Raw genomic sequence first — 18007 nt, forward strand, 5'->3', positions numbered from 1 at the left:
AGTGTCATCTCTGCACTAACAGCAAGTCTGGCCTGCTAACTTGGTGAGGAGAGCACTGGACTATAACTATCAGTATCAGTGTCATCTCTGCACTGACAGCATGTCTGGCCTGCTAACTCAGTAAGTAGAGCACTGGACTATAACTATCAGTATCAGTGTCATCTCTGCACTGACAGCAAGTCTGGCCTGCTAACTCAGTAAGTAGAGCACTGGACTATGACTATCAGTATCAGTGTCATCTCTGCACTGACAGCAAGTCTGGCCTGCTTACTTGGTGAGGAGAGCACTGGACTATGACTATCAGTATCAGTGTCATCTCTGCACTGAAAGCAAGTCTAGCCTGCTAACTCAGTAAGTAGAGCACTGGACTATGACTATCAGTATCAGTGTCATCTCTGCACTGACAGCAAGTCTGGCCTGCTAACTCAGTAAGTAGAGCACTGGACTATGACTATCAGTATCAGTGTCATCTCGGCACTGACAGCAAGTCTGGCCTGCTAACTCAGTAAGTAGAGCACTGGACTATGACTATCAGTATCAGTGTCATCTCTGCACTGACAGCAAGTCTGGCCTGCTAACTCAGTAAGTAGAGCACTGGACTATGACTATCAGTATCAGTGTCATCTCTGCACTGAAAGCCAGTCTGGCCTGCTAACTCAGTAAGTAGAGCACTGGACTATGACTATCAGTATCAGTGTCATCTCTGCACTGACAGCAAGTCTGGCCTGCTAACTTGGTGAGGAGAGCACTGGACTATGACTATCAGTATCAGTGCCATCTCTGCACTGAAAGCAAGTCTGGCCTGCTAACTCAGTAAGTAGAGCACTGGACTATGACTATCAGTATCAGTGTCATCTCTGCACTGACAGCATGTCTGGCCTGCTAACTCAGTAAGTAGAGCACTGGACTATAACTATCAGTATCAGTGTCATCTCTGCACTGACAGCAAGTCTGGCCTGCTAACTCAGTAAGTAGAGCACTGGACTATGACTATCAGTATTAGTGTCATCTCTGCACTGACAGCATGTCTGGCCTGCTAACTCAGTAAGTAGAGCACTGGACTATAACTATCAGTATCAGTGTCATCTCTGCACTGACAGCAAGTCTGGCCTGCTAACTCAGTAAGTAGAGCACTGGACTATGACTATCAGTATAAGTGTCATCTCTGCACTGACAGCAAGTCTGGCCTGCTAACTCAGTAAGTAGAGCACTGGACTATGACTATCAGTATCAGTGTCATCTCTGCACTGACAGCAAGTCTGGCCTGCTAACTCAGTAAGTAGAGCACTGGACTATGACTATCAGTATCAGTGTCATCTCTGCACTGACAGCAAGTCTGGCCTGCTAACTCAGTAAGTAGAGCACTGGACTATGACTATCAGTATCAGTGTCATCTCTGCACTGACAGCAAGTCTGGCCTGCTAACTCAGTAAGTAGAGCACTGGACTATGACTATCAGTATCAGTGTCATCTCTGCACTGACAGCATGTCTGGCCTGCTAACTTGGTGAGGAGAGCATTGACCTATACATCCCATGATCATGGACTCAATTTCCAGCCCAGCCACATAACATTTGTGGGAACAGGTCATGAAATTTGTCCAAGACTTACCTACCCCCACATGTCTGATTCAAGACGTGCAGTAACTGGTCAGTAACTGGCAAAAGTATGTGCATTTAGAACTGGTAAACCCTTTACCATGTAAGAGGGTCATGGGTTCAATAATCACATTGATTTGACTGAAATAGCGTTATAAATCAAAATAAACACAGAAACAAAGCATTCACTGCAAAGTACAAAACAGCTTCAATAAGACATAAATACTTAACATCGAACAAAATGTTTGTCAGAATCTTGCAATTAGCAATAAGCAACTCACAAATTCTGGAGTATCTTTTACTGTTTTCCTCCACAAACATACCACATCAACCCCCTAATCCGTTACTGCACCAATATTTCTTGCACTACCCACAATAATGTAATTTCTTGCATACTTACCACAGTATTAATTTGGAGTTGAAACAAAGGACCCAAAGGCCCTGGGTTGCTCTCCTGAGACCAGAAGACAATTGTTGTGATGTTTCATAAACCATTTGAGAATGCGGCTGAGATATCATCAAAACAAATGTTACAAGCTAGTTTCATAAAGACTAGATTAAACTTGTCACTTCTAGAGTATTAACTGAATTCAGAATAGCTATATGATAATAAGAGTTCTGCTGTTGGAGACATATGCCCCACCCCAAACAGCGCTTTGAACTACTGACACTAATGTCAATGAGGTCATCTACTCTCCAAGGCCAATGCACATGTGAAGTCTCAATCAAGCCAAGCAGTAAATTGGTTGACGAGTTATTGTTTGAAAACAATTTTCACACTTATTATGGGCATCTATTCTCCAAGACTAAGGAATGTAAAGTATCAAGCCAAAATGTCATTTTGTTGACAAGTTATTAATCCGAAAGGATTTTCACACTTATTGTGACAGTAAACTTGACCTTTGACCTAGTGACCCCAATTTTGATAGGGGTCATCTACTGTCCAAGGCCACTGCACAAGTGAAGTATCAAGCCAAAATGTCAAGTCGTTGCAAGTAATTGATCTGAAACGATTTTCACACTTATTGTGACAGTGACCTTGACCTTTGATATAGTGACACCAATTTCAATAGGGGTCATCTACTGGCCAAAGCCAATGCACATGGGAAGTATCAAGCCAATGTTTGAATTAGTTGACTAGTTATTGATGGGAAACAATTTTCACGCTTATTGGGACAGTGATCTTGACCTTTGACCTAATGACCCCAATTTATGTAGCGGTCATCTATTGGCAAAGGCCAATGCACCTGAGAAGCATCGAGCCAATCAGTCAATTTGTTGACAAGTTATTGATCAGCAACTAACTGGTCTACCGACAGACCGACCGAACAACACACAGACAGACCAACAGACAGAAGGACAAACCAACCAACATCCAGCAAAACAATATAACCCCTCTTCTTCAAAGGGGGGCATAAACAATGTACCAGCTCACTGGCTGCCTTGTGTAACAATTGACTGGAATGATTTTCAAACTTGGCCGAGATGTACTAGAAACAATTTCTGGGCCATTTAAGGTAAAATGCCATGTCATTTAACTGAAATTATTTTGACTGGAACAATTTTTATCTGGTCTGAAATCAGTAGAACAAATGTTCTGAGAAAGATTCATGAAGACGGGACTAAAAATGTGACCTTAAGAATTTCCAATAAGTTTCACTATAGCCATTGAAGACAAACTTTCCCAAAAAGTGGCTGACATGTTTCATAATTGCCCTTTATAACTCAAACCAAATATCATTAAAACAAAATATTCTGGGAAAATTTCATAATGACTGGATAATGTGACATCTCAAGAGTGCCAACAAAGTTTCACTGTGGGCATATAATGAAAACTGACTGTATACTTGCAACACTATATTTTAATGGACAAACATGCATTAAACCCTGTTTTCCAAGAACAAGACTCACATCTTTTTGGTCTTAAAATTATGTGAATACCTGAAGGCAATTTCTTTTCAGACAATATGCAAAGTACAATTTATGCTAGTCCCATATAACAAATATCAAACTTATTATTAATGACATCATGAATACATCATCAGGAGAAGTTTCAACATTCCAGACCAAATTTACCTGAACAACTGATAGAAACAATGTGTGAATTGGCATAAATAACAGCATGATAACATCTTATAAGATGTATCAGACACTGGGAGATGTATGCTTAAAGTGACTGCATGCATGAGGTTTTCAAATCATCGGTCTGGAAAACCATAAACAATGTGCAGCCAGTACCTAGCGAACCAGTACCTTGCGGACTGCACAGGCTAATCTAGGATGACATTTTACGCACATGAATTTAGCCCCGTTTTCTCAGAACGCATCTCATACATGCATAAAGCCCAGAGGTTAGACTTTTTCCTTTTACACAGACTAATTTTTTCCTTTTACACAGACTAATCCAGAGGTTAGTTTTCGCTTGGACATACCATACTTTGACATATCCTGGACTTTTCCTAAGCAAATCTAAGAGGTTTACAATTATAAAGTGCACCTACTTACGCCAGGAACTGACAACTGCCATACTCAGAGTGCACCTACTTATGCCAGGAACAGACAACTGTTTAGAGTGCACCTACTTATGCCAGGAACTGACAACTGCCATTCTCAGAACGCACCTACTTATGTCAGGAACTGACAACTGTTCAGAGTGCACCTACTTATGTCAGGAACTGACAACTGTCATTCTCAGAGTGCATCTACTTATGCCAGGATCTGACAACTGTTCAGAGTGCACCTACTTATGCCAGGAACTGACAACTGCTCAGAGTGCATCTACTTATGCCAGGAACTGATAACTGTCATGCTCAGAGTGCATCTACTTATGCCAGGAACTGACAACTGTTCAGAGTGCACCTACTTATGTCAGGAACTGAAAACTGTCATGCTCAGAGTGCATCTACTTATGCCAGGAACCGACAACTGTTCAAAGTGCACCTACTTATACCAGAAACTGACAACTGCCATACTCAGAGTGCACCTACTTATGCCAGGAACTGACAACTGCCAAGCTCAGAGTGCACCTACTTATGCCAGGAACTGACAATTGCCAAGTTCAGAGTGCACCTACTTATGTCAGGAACTGACAACTGTTCAGAGTGCACCTACTTATGTCAGGAACTGACAACTGTCATGCTCAGAGTGCATCTACTTATGCCAGGAACTGACAACTGTTCAGTGTGCACCTACTTATACCAGAAACTGACAACTGCTCAGAGTGCACCTACTTATGCCAGGAACTGACAACTGTTCAAAGTGCACCTACTTATGCCAGGAACTGACAACTGCCATACTCAAGAGTGCAGCTACTTATGCCAAGAACTGACAACTGTTCAGAGTGCACCTTCTTATGCCAGAAACTGACAACTGCCATACTCAGAGTGCACCTACTTATGTCAGCAACTGACAACTGTTCAGAGTGCAACTACTTATGTCAGGAACTGACAACTGTCATGCTCAGAGTGCCCCAACTTATGCCAGGAACTGACAATTGCCATACTCAGAGTGCACCTACTTATGCCAGGAACTGACAACTGTTCAGAGTGCACCTACTTATGCCAAAAACTGACAACTGCCATACTCAGAGTGCACCTACTTATGCCAGAAACTGTCAACTGTTCAGAGTGCACCTACTTATGCCAGAAACTGACAACTGCCATACTCAGAGTGCACATACTAATGCCAGGAACTGACAACTGCCATACTCAGGGTGCACCTTCTTATGCAAGGAACTGACAACTGCTCAGAATGCACCTACTTATGCCAGAAACTGACAACTGCCATACTCAGAGTGCACCTACTTATGTCAGGAACTGACAACTGTTCAGAGTGCACCTACTTATTTCAGGAACTGACAACTGTCATGCTCATAGTGCATCTACTTATGCCAGGAACTGACAACTGTTCAGAGTGCACCTACTTATGCCAGGAACTGACAACTGCCATACTCAGAGTGCACCTACTTATGCCAGAAACTGACAACTGTCATACTCAGAGTGCACTTACTAATGCCAGGAACTGACAACTGCCATACTCAGAGTGCACCTACTTATGCCAGGAACTGACATCTGCCATACTCAGAGTGTACCTACTTATGCCAGGAACTGACAACTGTTCAGAGTGCACCTTCTTATGCCAGGAACTGACAACTGCTAAGAGTGCACCTACCCATGCTAGGAACTGACAACTGTCATGCTCAGAGTGCATCTACTTATGCCAGGAACTGACAACTGTTCAGAGTGCACCTACTTATGTCAGGAACTGACAACTGTCATGCTCAGAGTGCATCTTCTTATGCCAGGAACTGACAACTGTTCAGAGTGCACCTACTTATACGAGAAACTGACAACTGCCATACTCAGAGTGCACATACTTATGCCAGGAACTGACAACTGCCAAGTTCAGAGTGCACCTACTTATGCCAGGAACTGACAACTGCCGAGTTTAGAGTGCACCTACTTATGCCAGGAACTGACAACTGTTCAGAGTGCACCTACTTTTATCAGGAACTGACAACTGTCATGCTCAGAGTGCATCTACTTATGCCAGGAACTGACAACTGTTCAGAGTGCACCTACTTATACCAGAAACTGACAACTGCTAAGAGTGCACCTACTTATGTCAGGAACTGACAACTGTTCAGAGTGCACCTACTTATGCCAGGAACTGACAACTGCCATACTCAGAGTGCATCTACTTATGCCAGGAACTGACAACTGTTCAGAGTGCACCTACTTATGCCAGAAACTGACAACTGCCATACTCAGAGTGCACCTACTTATGTCAGGAACTGACAACTGTTCAGAGTGCACCTACTTCTGCCAGGAACTGACAACTGTCATGCTCATAGTGCATCTACTTATGCCAGGAACTGACAACTGTTCAGAGTGCACCTACTTATGCCAGGAACTGACAACTGCCATTCTCAGAGTGCACCTACTTATGCCAGGAACTGACAACTGTTCAGAGTGCACCTTCTTATGCCAGAAACTGACAACTGCCATACTCAGAGTGTACCTACTTATGTCAGGAACTGCCAACTGTTCAGAGTGCACCTACTTATGCCAGGAACTGACAACTGCCATTCTCAGAGTGCACCTACTTATGCCAGGAACTGACAACTGTTCAGAGTGCACCTACTTATGCCAGAAACTGACAACTGCCATACTCAGAGTGCACCTACTTATGCCAGGAACTGACAACTGCCATACTCAGGGTGCACCTACTTATGCCAGGAACTGACAACTGTCATACTCAGAGTGCACCTACTTATGCAAGGAACTGACAAGTGCAAAGAGGGCACCTACTTATGCCAGAAACTGACAACTGCCATACTCAGAGTGCACCTACTTTTGCCAGGAACTGACAACTACCATACTCAGAGTGCACCTACTTATGCCAGGAACTGACAACTGCCAAGTTCAGAGTGCATCTACTTATGCCAGGAACTGACAGCTGTCATGCTCAGAGTGCACCTACTTATGCCAGGAACTGACAACTGCCATACTCAGAGTGCACCTACTTATGCCAGAAATTGACAACTGTGATACTCAGAGAGCACCTACTTATGCCAGGAACTGACAACTGCCATACTCAGAGTGCACCTACTTATGCCAGGTACTGACAACTGCCATACTCAGAGTGTACCTACTTATGCCAGGAACTGACAACTGTTCAGAGTGCACCTACTTATGCCAGAAACTGACAACTGCCAAGCTCAGAATGCACCTACTTATGTCAGGAACTGACAACTGCCATACTCAGAACACAGTGAGTAGTAATAAAAAAGACACAGAACCTATTCCTTAAACCTGAACCTCTTAGGTATGCACTTAGAAAGTTAAGTTTAATTAAAGACCTTTCTTACTTGATTCAAATTTTAAAGTCTTCATTTACAACCCTTTGATACTGATGAGCAGCAAACAGCATAAAACATGAACAGACTGCCATTTATTCGCAGGCTGTTCTAGATTTATGCTGTTTGCACATAGCAATTTCCACTTTGCTTCTAAGTGGGAAAGGGAAACCCAATCCCCATACAAAGTTATGAAGTTCAGATTGGCTCCATTTTAGAACCCCACAACCAAAGAGCAGCACTCATGAGTTGACCAACAGAGCTAGCATTAATCATAGCGGACTGAAGCCTTTCCCACTTGGAAGCAAAAAGAAAATGGCTATATGCAACCAGCATAAAACCAGAACAGCCTGTGATTAACTGTTTGCTGCTCCTAAATATCTTAGGCTTCGAAATGAAGTTATTAAACTAGACTCTATTACGAAAAAGGTATTAAATTGAATTTGATTTTGTACGCGAATACAAAATCAAAATGCGTATATTGGAGGGAAAGGGTTCAACTGAACCAGGTTTGTGACGTACCTATTGAGTTTCTGTCCCAGCCTCTTACATTCCTCCTTGTCATAAAACCACACTCCATAGATACCTGCAAGCACAGAAACCAAGTCTTGAAAACATGAATATCGATACCGTGATTTTACTGTTAACTAACTATCTAGCCAAGTTGAACAGTACATAAAAAAATTCCTTGGAAACTATGTGGGCCTCCCCTCTGGGAAAATGGATTTAAAGGCATGTGCGTAAAGTGTCCGTCCCAGATAAGCTTTTCTAGTCTGTAATCTGGGACAACACATTCTGCCATATTGAATTTTTGTTAATAACGGTCTTCATTCAAATGACAATTCCATACATGCGCAAGGTAAGCCTGTACAATCTGCTCCTACCAATCTGGGTAGACACTTTACAAACATGGGCAAGGTAAGCCTGTACAATCTGCTCCTACCAATCTGGGTAGACACTTTACAAACATGGGCAAGGTAAGCCTGTACAATCTGCTCCTACCAATTTGGGTAGACACTTTACAAACATGGGCAAGGTAAGCCTGTACAATCTGCTCCTACCAATCTGGGTAAACACTTTACAAACATGGGCAAGGTAAGCCTGTACAATCTGCTCCTACCAATCTGGGTAAACACTTTACAAACATGGGCAAGGTAAGCCTGTACAATCTGCCCCTACCAATCTGGGTAAACACTTTACAAACATGGGCAAGGTAAGCCTGTACAATCTGCTCCTACCAATCTGGGTAGACACATTACAAACATGGGCAAGGTAAGCCTGTACAATCTGCTCCTACCAATCTGGGTAGACACTTTACAAACATGGGCAAGGTAAGCCTGTACAATCTGCTCCTACCAATCTGGGTAAACACTTTACAAACATGGGCAAGGTAAGCCTGTACAATCTGCTCCTACCAATCTGGGTAAACACTTTACAAACATGCATGAAGCCTAATTTGTCCAGAGCTTGGCTCATATTGACCTGGATATTATGCAAGTACTTAATCCATAGCAAAGTTCATTATATTGAAATTTATTGTTGGAAACTATTTATGAACTATTTATGAACCATTATGCATAGTGCTAAATCGTTGCAGCCTTTTTTTAGCACTTCCACAAAGTGACAATAGCAGCTATAAAATGTGTTGAACAATGACTGAAGGATTCTACAATAGATTACTGTGGGTAATAATGGCACATTTAAAAAAAGTGATGATGATTTTCAAACCAGTATTCTCTGCCTTACAATACCACATGTTTTCAAGGGTCTGCGCGCCTTTGGTTTCCAAACATTGCAAATCTATAGAAGTATACAATAAACTTAATTACCAAAATTACCAATTTGCAGACAATTAAAAATAATATTTTGTTTGTGTCAGATAATTTAGATACAAAAAAAAATCCAAAAATACTGGTGTCAAAAAAATTAGAGACACAAAATAAGGTGACCGAAAAATGTGAAGACTTAAAAATATTGCGTTGAGGACCAGATAATATGATGCAATATTCATAGAATCAACAACTTATAGAACATGCTTGTAAAATACCACGCCAAAGCTTTGCTACCTTTACCTAAAATAATATAGAACAAAAAAGTTAAAAACATACTGCTTTCTTCATACGATATCATTTCAAATGCTGATGGGTGAAACCATTGTGAATTACAGGTAAACATGGTTATTTTCCAAATCACGCAACAGGTATGGTCCATTGCCCTCAGGCATTCATCTGCCATGTTTTATGACCTTAATCCGATTCCTATTGTAAAACCTATGATCGAAGTGTCACTAGATAGACCAAAACAGGGCAAAAATATACCAAAATGCAAAATAGAGCTCTTATATATACTGTCTAAAATTAGGAGACATTAATTTGTATGGACGAAAACCCATATGTCCCAATATTAAGTAACGAAAAATAATTACTTTCGCTAAAAAAAGATTGTTGAAATTTTTTGAAGTGTCTTTAAACTTAGAGTAATAATGGCAAATCTAGTTTATTCCAGATTTTAGTGCCTTTTTTGTGAGTTCTATCTTACCATAAGCATTCAAGAAGAACAGAATGAGTTCTATCCTACCAAAAGCATTCCAAAAGAACAGAAAGAGTTCCATCTTACCATAAGCATTACAAAATAACAGGAAGAGTTATATCATACCAAAAGCATAACAGAAGAACAGAAAGAGTTCTATCTTACACACAGGAAGAGTTCTATCTTACCATAAGCATAACAGAAGAACAGAAAAAGTTCTATCTTACACACAGGCAGATTTCTATCTTACCAGAAGCATAACAGAAGAACAGAAAGAGTTCTATCTTACACACAGGAAGAGTTCTATCTTACCAGAAGCATAACAGACGAACAGAAAGAGTTCTATCTTACACACAGGAAGAGTTCTATCTTACCATAAGCATAGCAGAAGAACAGAAAGAAATCTATCTTACACACAGGAAGAGTTCTATCTTACCAGAAGCATAACAGAAGAACAGAAAGAGTTCTATCTTACACACAGGAAGAGTTCTATCTTACCAGAAGCATAACAGAAGAACAGAAAGAGTTCCAGCTTACACACAGGAAGAGTTCTATCTTACCAGAAGCATAACAGAAGAACAGAAAGAGTTCTATCTTACACACAGGAAGAGTTCTATCTTACCAGAAGCATAACAGAAGAACAGAAAGAGTTCCAGCTTACACACAGGAAGAGTTCTATCTTACCAGAAGCATAACAGAGGAACAGAAAGAGTACAATGCAACCATGAGCATTACACAATAACAGGAAGTGTTCTATCTTATCATATGATTTTCAGAAGAACAGAAAGAGTTATATCTAACCATGCATTCTAGAAGAGCAGAAAGAGTTCTATCTTACCATAAGCATTCCAGATGAACACAAAAGGGTCTATCTTACCATTAGCATTCCAGCGCAACAGGAATGGGTTCTATCTTTTCAGAAGAGCACAAAGTGTTCCCTTTAGCAGCCCTTTTGAGGAAATAGTTGGTCTATATTACTTTTAGCATTCTTGTAAAAAAATATGGTGTCTTTCTTACTTTAAGCATACCAGTTGAGCAAGAAGGGGGGTCTATCTTACCTTTAGCATACCATTAGAACAGGACGGTTGTCTATCATACTTTTAGCATTCCGGTACAGCAGGAAGGGGGTCTATCTTATTTTTAGCATTCCAGTAGAGTAGAATGGGTTTCTACCTTACTTATAGCATTTCAGTAGAGCAGGAAGGGGGTCTTGAATACTTTAAGCATTCCGGTAGAGCAGTAATTGGGTCTATCTTACCTTTAGCATTCCAGTAGAGCAAGAAGGGGTCTATTTTACTTTAAGCATTCCAGTAGAGCAGGAAGGGGGTCTAGCTTACTTTTAGCATTCTGGTAGAGCAGGAAGGGGGTCTAGCTTGATTTAGTATTCCAGTAGAGCAGGAAGGGAGTATATCTTACTTTTAGCATTCCAGTAGAGCAAGAATTGGGTCTATCTTACTTTTAGCATTCCAATAGAGCAGGAAGGGAGTTTTTATATATCTTACTTTTAGCATTCCAGTAGAGCAGAATGGGTTTTATCTTACTTATAGCATTCCAGTAGAGCAGGAAGGGGGTCTATATTACTTTTAGCTTTCCGGTAGAGCAGGAAATGGGTCTATCTTTCCTTTAGCATTCCGGTAAAGCAGGAAGGGGGTTTATCTTACTTTTAGCATCCAGTAGAGCAGGAATGGGGTATATATATCTTTTAGCATTCCGATAGAGCAGGAAGGGTGTTTATTTTTCTTTTAGCATTCTGGTACAGCAGGAATGGGGTCTTTCTTACTTTTAGCGTTCCGATAGAGCAGGAATTGGGTCTATCTTACCTTAGCATTCTGGTAGAGCAAGAAGGGTGTTTATCTTACTTTAAGCATTCCGGTAGAGCAAGAAGGGGGTCTTTCTTACTTATTGCATTCCAGTAGATCAGGAAGGGGGTCTATCTTACTTTTAGCATTCCGGTAGAGCAGGAAAGGAGGCTGCTGTTGAAACTCCAGGTCCTTTGTTATGGGCTCTATCAGGTTGTTAAGACCGAGTCGGTTGAGAATCATGAAGCCTTTCAAAGGGGCTGCAGTCCTGAAACCATTACAAAGAAAAAATGGGAATCTGTAGGGTAGAGAAAGCCTTCACACTAATTCTTTTTGCCACAGGCTCTCTGAGCTTTTGAGCAGGACTTTGTTAATGGCCTGACTTACATTTCAACAGCCCCTAGATAACTATACGCATGATTGTTTCTTTTCGTGAAAAGCACCAAATAAGTCATGAATCCAATGAAAACCATGGTTGCATATCACTTTGACATTTGTTTCTGAGGACTAATTAAGATTTATTAACTTTATTTACCAATGACTACACATGCATTTGTACAAGTCTGTCAATAACAAAATTTACCAATTACCATTTTAACAAGGGTTTACTATTGCCAACTAAGTAAAATACACCGCCCCCTCTGGCAGCTATATTTTAAATGGAAACATGAACATTTTCCAACTCAGCCAAGCTATGACTTTAACACATGCTTTATACAAGTGTCATAAAGATTGGACCATAAAGGTGGCTTCTAGAGATTTAACAAGGTTTTAACACAGCCATATGATGTAATTTTGATATATTATTTTTAATAAGGCTTCTGAAATTTTAATCGAATTTGGACTTCTTTTAACCTTCCTATCATTTTCAATTGCAAGCGACAACAAGCATATTCGTTGAATTTATATCCCCTGCAAATATACCTCTGGACACAAAAGTGTTATATTTGACACTCAAAAAAGCCTTTTTTCAAGATACAAAGGGCCATAACTCTTTTATTGACAGATGGTGTATAATGCCATTTGGCGTGCATCATCCTCTTATCCATATATATACTCATACTAAGTTTCAATGAAATCTGCCAAAGCACTTCCAAGATATGGCTTCGGATGGATGGAAAGATGGACGGACAAGAAGACGGACGGACAACGCCAAAACAATATTCCTCGGCCTATGGCAGGGGATAACAAAAGTGCAATCAATAAACCATTCTTAACAGCTGAAAGGATCTCCTCCAGTGTGTACTTTTCTACAATGACTGTTTCGCCCTGTTATGTTTTTTAAGACCACAACATTAATATTCTAAATGTGTTTCTCTCATTATGTTTTCAATGCAGATGAGCAGTGCTGCCACCTTACAATCTGTTTTCAATGTTTGTTGCATACAGAGCTAGGCAGTGACATTGTAGAGCTGTAAGAGCTGGAGCAAAGTTACAGGTATTTCATACATTTTTTTCTCCTATGGGTCGCGGCAAAACAAAATAATGACGTCAACACCATGTTTTGTAATTGGCAGCAGTTGGTGCGCTGGCACCTTATGTCGATTGCATTACGCAAATCAGCTCTGAATTGTTCATTACAACAATAATTGTGTATAAGATCAAATAGGTAAAAAATGAGATAACAAAACAATTTTATGAAGCAACAATTATGCAACAAAAACATGGATAAAATATTGTTCTGCTTTATACCCAATGGAGATTACTATGAACTGACATTGCTGATTTTAAATGCCCCATGTGTGGGGTAAAACGATCTGAGGTGGCAGAGAATTGAAAGGAAACATTTGAACTGAAGACACATGAGCAACATCTAGCAAAAATGGGTCTTATGTCATATGAGACCTGTGTAGGTCCAGACCAGCCTGCACATTAGTGCAGTGCAGGCAAGAGGTATCATGTTTGATATACAAGAACAACTGGTTTGGTAGTCTCATAACTGATACCATAGCTCCTGACCAGATGGCGCTTATGGCCAGGCTGGTCTGGAGGTACCCTGGTCACATATGACATTATGGCCAGGCTGGTTTGGAGCTACCCTGGTCGCATATGGCATTATGACCAGGCTGGTCTGGAGCTACCCTTGTCACATATGGCATTATGGCCAGGCTGGTTTGGAGCTAAACTGGTCACATATGGCATTATGGCCAGGCTGGTCTGGAGTTACCCTGGTCACATATGGCATTATGGCCAGGCTGGTCTGGAGCTAACCTGGTCACATATGGCATTATGGCCAGGCTGGTCTGGAGCTAACCTGGTCACATATGGCATTATGGCAAGGCTGGTTTGGAGCTACCCTGGTCACATATGACATTATGGCCAGGCTGGTCTGGAGCTATCCTGGTCACATATGGCATTATGGCCAGGCTGGTTTGGAGCTACCCTGGTCAAACATGGCATTATACACAGGCTGGTCTGGAGCTACCCTGGTCACATATGGCATTATGGCCAGGCTGGTCTGGAGCTACCCTGGTCACATATGGCATTATGGCCAGGCTGGTCTGGAGTTACCCTGGTCACATATGGCATTATGGCCAGGCTGGTCTGGAGCTACCCTGGTCACATATGGCATTATGGGCAGGCTGGTCTGGAGATACCCTGGTCAAATATGGCATTATGACCAGGCTGGTTTTGAGCTACCCTGGTCACATATGACATTATGGACAGGCTGGTCTGGAGCTACCCTGGTCACATATGGCATTATGGCCAGGCTGGTCTGGAGATACCCTGGTCACGTCACATATGGCGCTTATGGCCAGGCTGGTCTGGAGATACCCTGGTCAAATATGGCCTTATGGCCAGGCTGGTCTGGAGCTACCCTGGTCACATATGGCATTATGGCCAAGCTCGTCTGGAGTTACCCTGGTCACATATGGCATTATGGCCAGGCTGGTCTGGAGATACCCTGGTCACATATGGCATTATGGCCAGGCTAGTTTGGAGCTACCCTGGTCACATATGACATTATGGCCAGGCTGGTCTGGAGATACCCTGGTCAAATATGGCATTATGACCAGGCTGGATTGGAGCTACCCTGGTCACATATGGCGTTAAGGCCAGGCTGGTCTGGAGTTACCCTGGTCAAATATGGCATTATGGACTGGCTGGTCTGGAGCTACCCTGGTCACATATGACATTATGGACAGGCTGGTCTGGAGCTACCCTGGTCACATATGACATTATGGCCAGGCTGGTCTGGAGATACCCTGGTCAAATATGGCATTATGACCAGGCTGGTATGGAGCTACCCTGTTCACATATGGCATTATGGCCAGGCTGGTCTGGAGTTTCCCTCGTCAAATATGGCATTATGGACAGGCTGGTCTGGAGCTACCCTGGTCACATATGACATTATGGACAGGCTGGTCTGGAGCTACCCTGGTCACATATGACATAATGGCCAGGCTGGTCTGGAGATACCCTGGTCAAATATGGCCTTATGACCAGGCTGGTTTGGAGCTACCCTGGTCACATATGGCATTATGGCCAGGCTGGTCTGGAGTTACCCTGGTCAAATATGGCATTATGGACAGGCTGGTCTAGAGCTACCCTGGTCACATATGACATTAAGGACAGGCTGGTCTGGAGATACCCTGGTCACATATGACATTATGGACAGGCTAGTCTGGAGCTACCCTGGTCACATGACATTATGGACAGACTGGTCTGGAGATACCCTGGTCAAATATGACATTATTGACAGGCTGGTCTGGAGCTACCCTGGTCACATATGGCATTATGGACAGGCTGGTCTGGAGATACCCTGGTCACATATGGCATTATGGCCAGGCTGGTTTCGAGCTACTCTGGTCACATATGGCATTATGGCCAGGCTGGTCTGGAGCTACCCTGGTCACATATGGCATTATGGCCAGGCTGGTTTGGAGCTACCCTGGTCACAAAAGGCATTAAGAGTCCCTTTAATCACAATAAGGCTCATTTGCATAAGTAATCAATGTTTTTGAAAATTATCTATACTTTTTTCAATTGGTATGTTTTACAAATGTGATTGTATAAATTTATCTAAAGACATATCTCAACACAAACAAAAGCAACCATAAATTTGCTAATCTAAACAGAATTTTTGTAGAGTTTTAAATTGTACTTTATTGGATCGTTAAGCTGAACTTTTGACTAAAGGTACATTTGTCTATGTTTGCATGCTAGTCTAAACAGATTTTTTGTAGTTTTGAATTGTACTTTATTGGATCGTTTAGCTGAACTTATGACTAAAGGTACATTTGTCTATGTTTGCATGTTCATACAACATCTGCAGGTGGAACCCAAATCAGCAATGACGTCAACAGACAGTAACTCTACAAAAGATAAGATTTATACATGATAGTAGCACAGAATTACATTGCACCTAGAAAAGTCTGTTTGCATTTCTTTATGACAAAATACACACTAAAACAGCTGCAAAACCAATTTGCTAATTGCAATGTTACGATGCAGATGGAATCTAGTTCTCCCAAAAGGACAGAGGAAATGCTGGTAATGTCACTGTACTGATTGAACAATCTATTAGTGGAAAGATTAACATTTAAAGGTACCTGTTCAAGGATTTTAATAAAATAAGCTAAATTTAATAAAAAGTCATAGTATCAATTTGCTTGTTTCTTAGTCAGATGTATCACATTACTTGTTTCTTAGTCAAGAGTATCACTTTGCTTGTTTCTTAGTCAGAAGTATGACTTTGCTTGTTTCTAAGTTAGAGTATCCCTTTGGGTGTTTCTTAGTCAGGGGTATCACTTTGCTTGTTTCTTAGTCAAGAGTATTACATTGCTTGTTTCTTAGTCAGGAGTATCACTTTGCTTGTTTCTTAGTGAGGAGTATCACTTTGCTTGTTTCTTAGTCAGGAGTATCACTTTGCTTGTTTCTTAGTCAGGAGTATCACTTTGCTTGTTTCTTAGTCAGGAGTATCACTTTGCTTGTTTCTTAGTCAGGAGTATCACTTTGCTTGTTTCTTAGTCAGGAGTATCAATTTGCTTGTTTCTTAGCCAGGTGTATCACATTGCTTGTTTCTTGGTCAAGAGTATCACTCTGCTTGTTTCTTAGTCAGTATTATGACTTTGCTTGTTGCTAAGTTAGGAGTATCCCTTTGCTTGTTTCTAAGTCAGGGGTATCACTTTGCTTGTTTCTTAGTCAAGAGTATTACATTGCTTGTTTCTAAGTCAGTAGTATCACTGTGCTTGTTTCTTAGTCAGGAGTATCACTTTGCTTGTTTCTTAGTCAGGAGTATCACTTTGCTTGTTTCTTAGTCAGGAGTATCACTTTGATTGTTTCTTAGTCAGGAGTATCAAGTTGCTTGTTTCTTAGTCAGATGTATCACATTACTTGTTTCTTAGTCAAGAGTATGACTTTGCTTGTTTCTTAGTCAGAAGTATGACTTTGCTTGTTTCTAAGTTAGGAGTATCCCTTTGCGTGTTTCTTAGTCAGGGGTATCACTTTGCTTGTTTCTTAGTCAAGAGTATTACATTGCTTGTTTCTTAGTCAGGAGTATCACTTTGCTTGTTTCTTAGTCAGGAGTATCACTTTGCTTGTTTCTTAGTCAGGAGTATCACTTTGCTTGTTTCTTAGTCAGGAGTATCACTTTGCCTGTTTCTTAGTCAGGAGTATCACTTTGCTTGTTACTTAGTCAGGAGTATCAATTTGCTTGTTTCTTAGTCAGATGTATCACATAACTTGTTTCTTAGTCAGGAGTATCACTTTGCTTGTTACTTAGTCAGGAGTATCAATTTGCTTGTTTCTTAGTCAGATGTATCACATAACTTGTTTCTTAGTCAAGAGTATCACTTTGCTTGTTTCTTAGTCAGAAGTATGACTTTGCTTGTTTCTTAGTTAGGAGTATCCCTTTGGGTGTTTCTTAGTCAGGGGTATCACTTTGCTTGTTTCTTAGTCAAGAGTATTACATTGCTTGTTTCTTAGTCAGGAGTATTACTTTGCTTGTTTCTTAGTCAAGAGTATCACTTTGCTTGTTTCTTAGTCAGGAGTATCACTTTGCTTGTTTCTTAGTCAGGAGTATCACTTTGCTTGTTTCTTAGTCAGGAGTATCACTTTGCTTGTTTCTTAGTCAGGAGTATCACTTTGCTTGTTTCTTAGTCAGGAGTATCACTTTGCTTGTTTCTTAGTCAGGAGTACCAATTTGCTTGTTTCTTAGCCAGGTGTATCACATTGCTTGTTCCTTGGTCAAGAGTATCACTCTGCTTGTTTCTTAGTCAGTAT

At 41.2% G+C, this 18007-nt stretch overlaps 1 protein-coding gene across 2 annotated transcripts in view; it reads right to left on the reverse strand.

The window, feature by feature from the left end:
* The window catches only part of LOC127857646 (mRNA-decapping enzyme 1B-like), a 114396-nt gene that overhangs the window by 32422 nt on the left and 63967 nt on the right, over positions 1-18007 (reverse strand). For both annotated transcript variants that reach the window (XM_052394229.1, XM_052394224.1), the window contains exons 3-4: positions 11923-12050; positions 7977-8040 (exon numbers count right to left, since the gene is read on the reverse strand). In XM_052394229.1, coding sequence (XP_052250189.1) covers positions 7977-8040; positions 11923-12050 — 192 coding nt within the window. The remainder of the gene's footprint in view (positions 1-7976; positions 8041-11922; positions 12051-18007) is intronic.

Source organism: Dreissena polymorpha, chromosome 1 (genome assembly GCF_020536995.1).
Source record: "Dreissena polymorpha isolate Duluth1 chromosome 1, UMN_Dpol_1.0, whole genome shotgun sequence".
Classification (NCBI taxonomy): Eukaryota; Metazoa; Mollusca; class Bivalvia; order Myida; family Dreissenidae; genus Dreissena; species Dreissena polymorpha.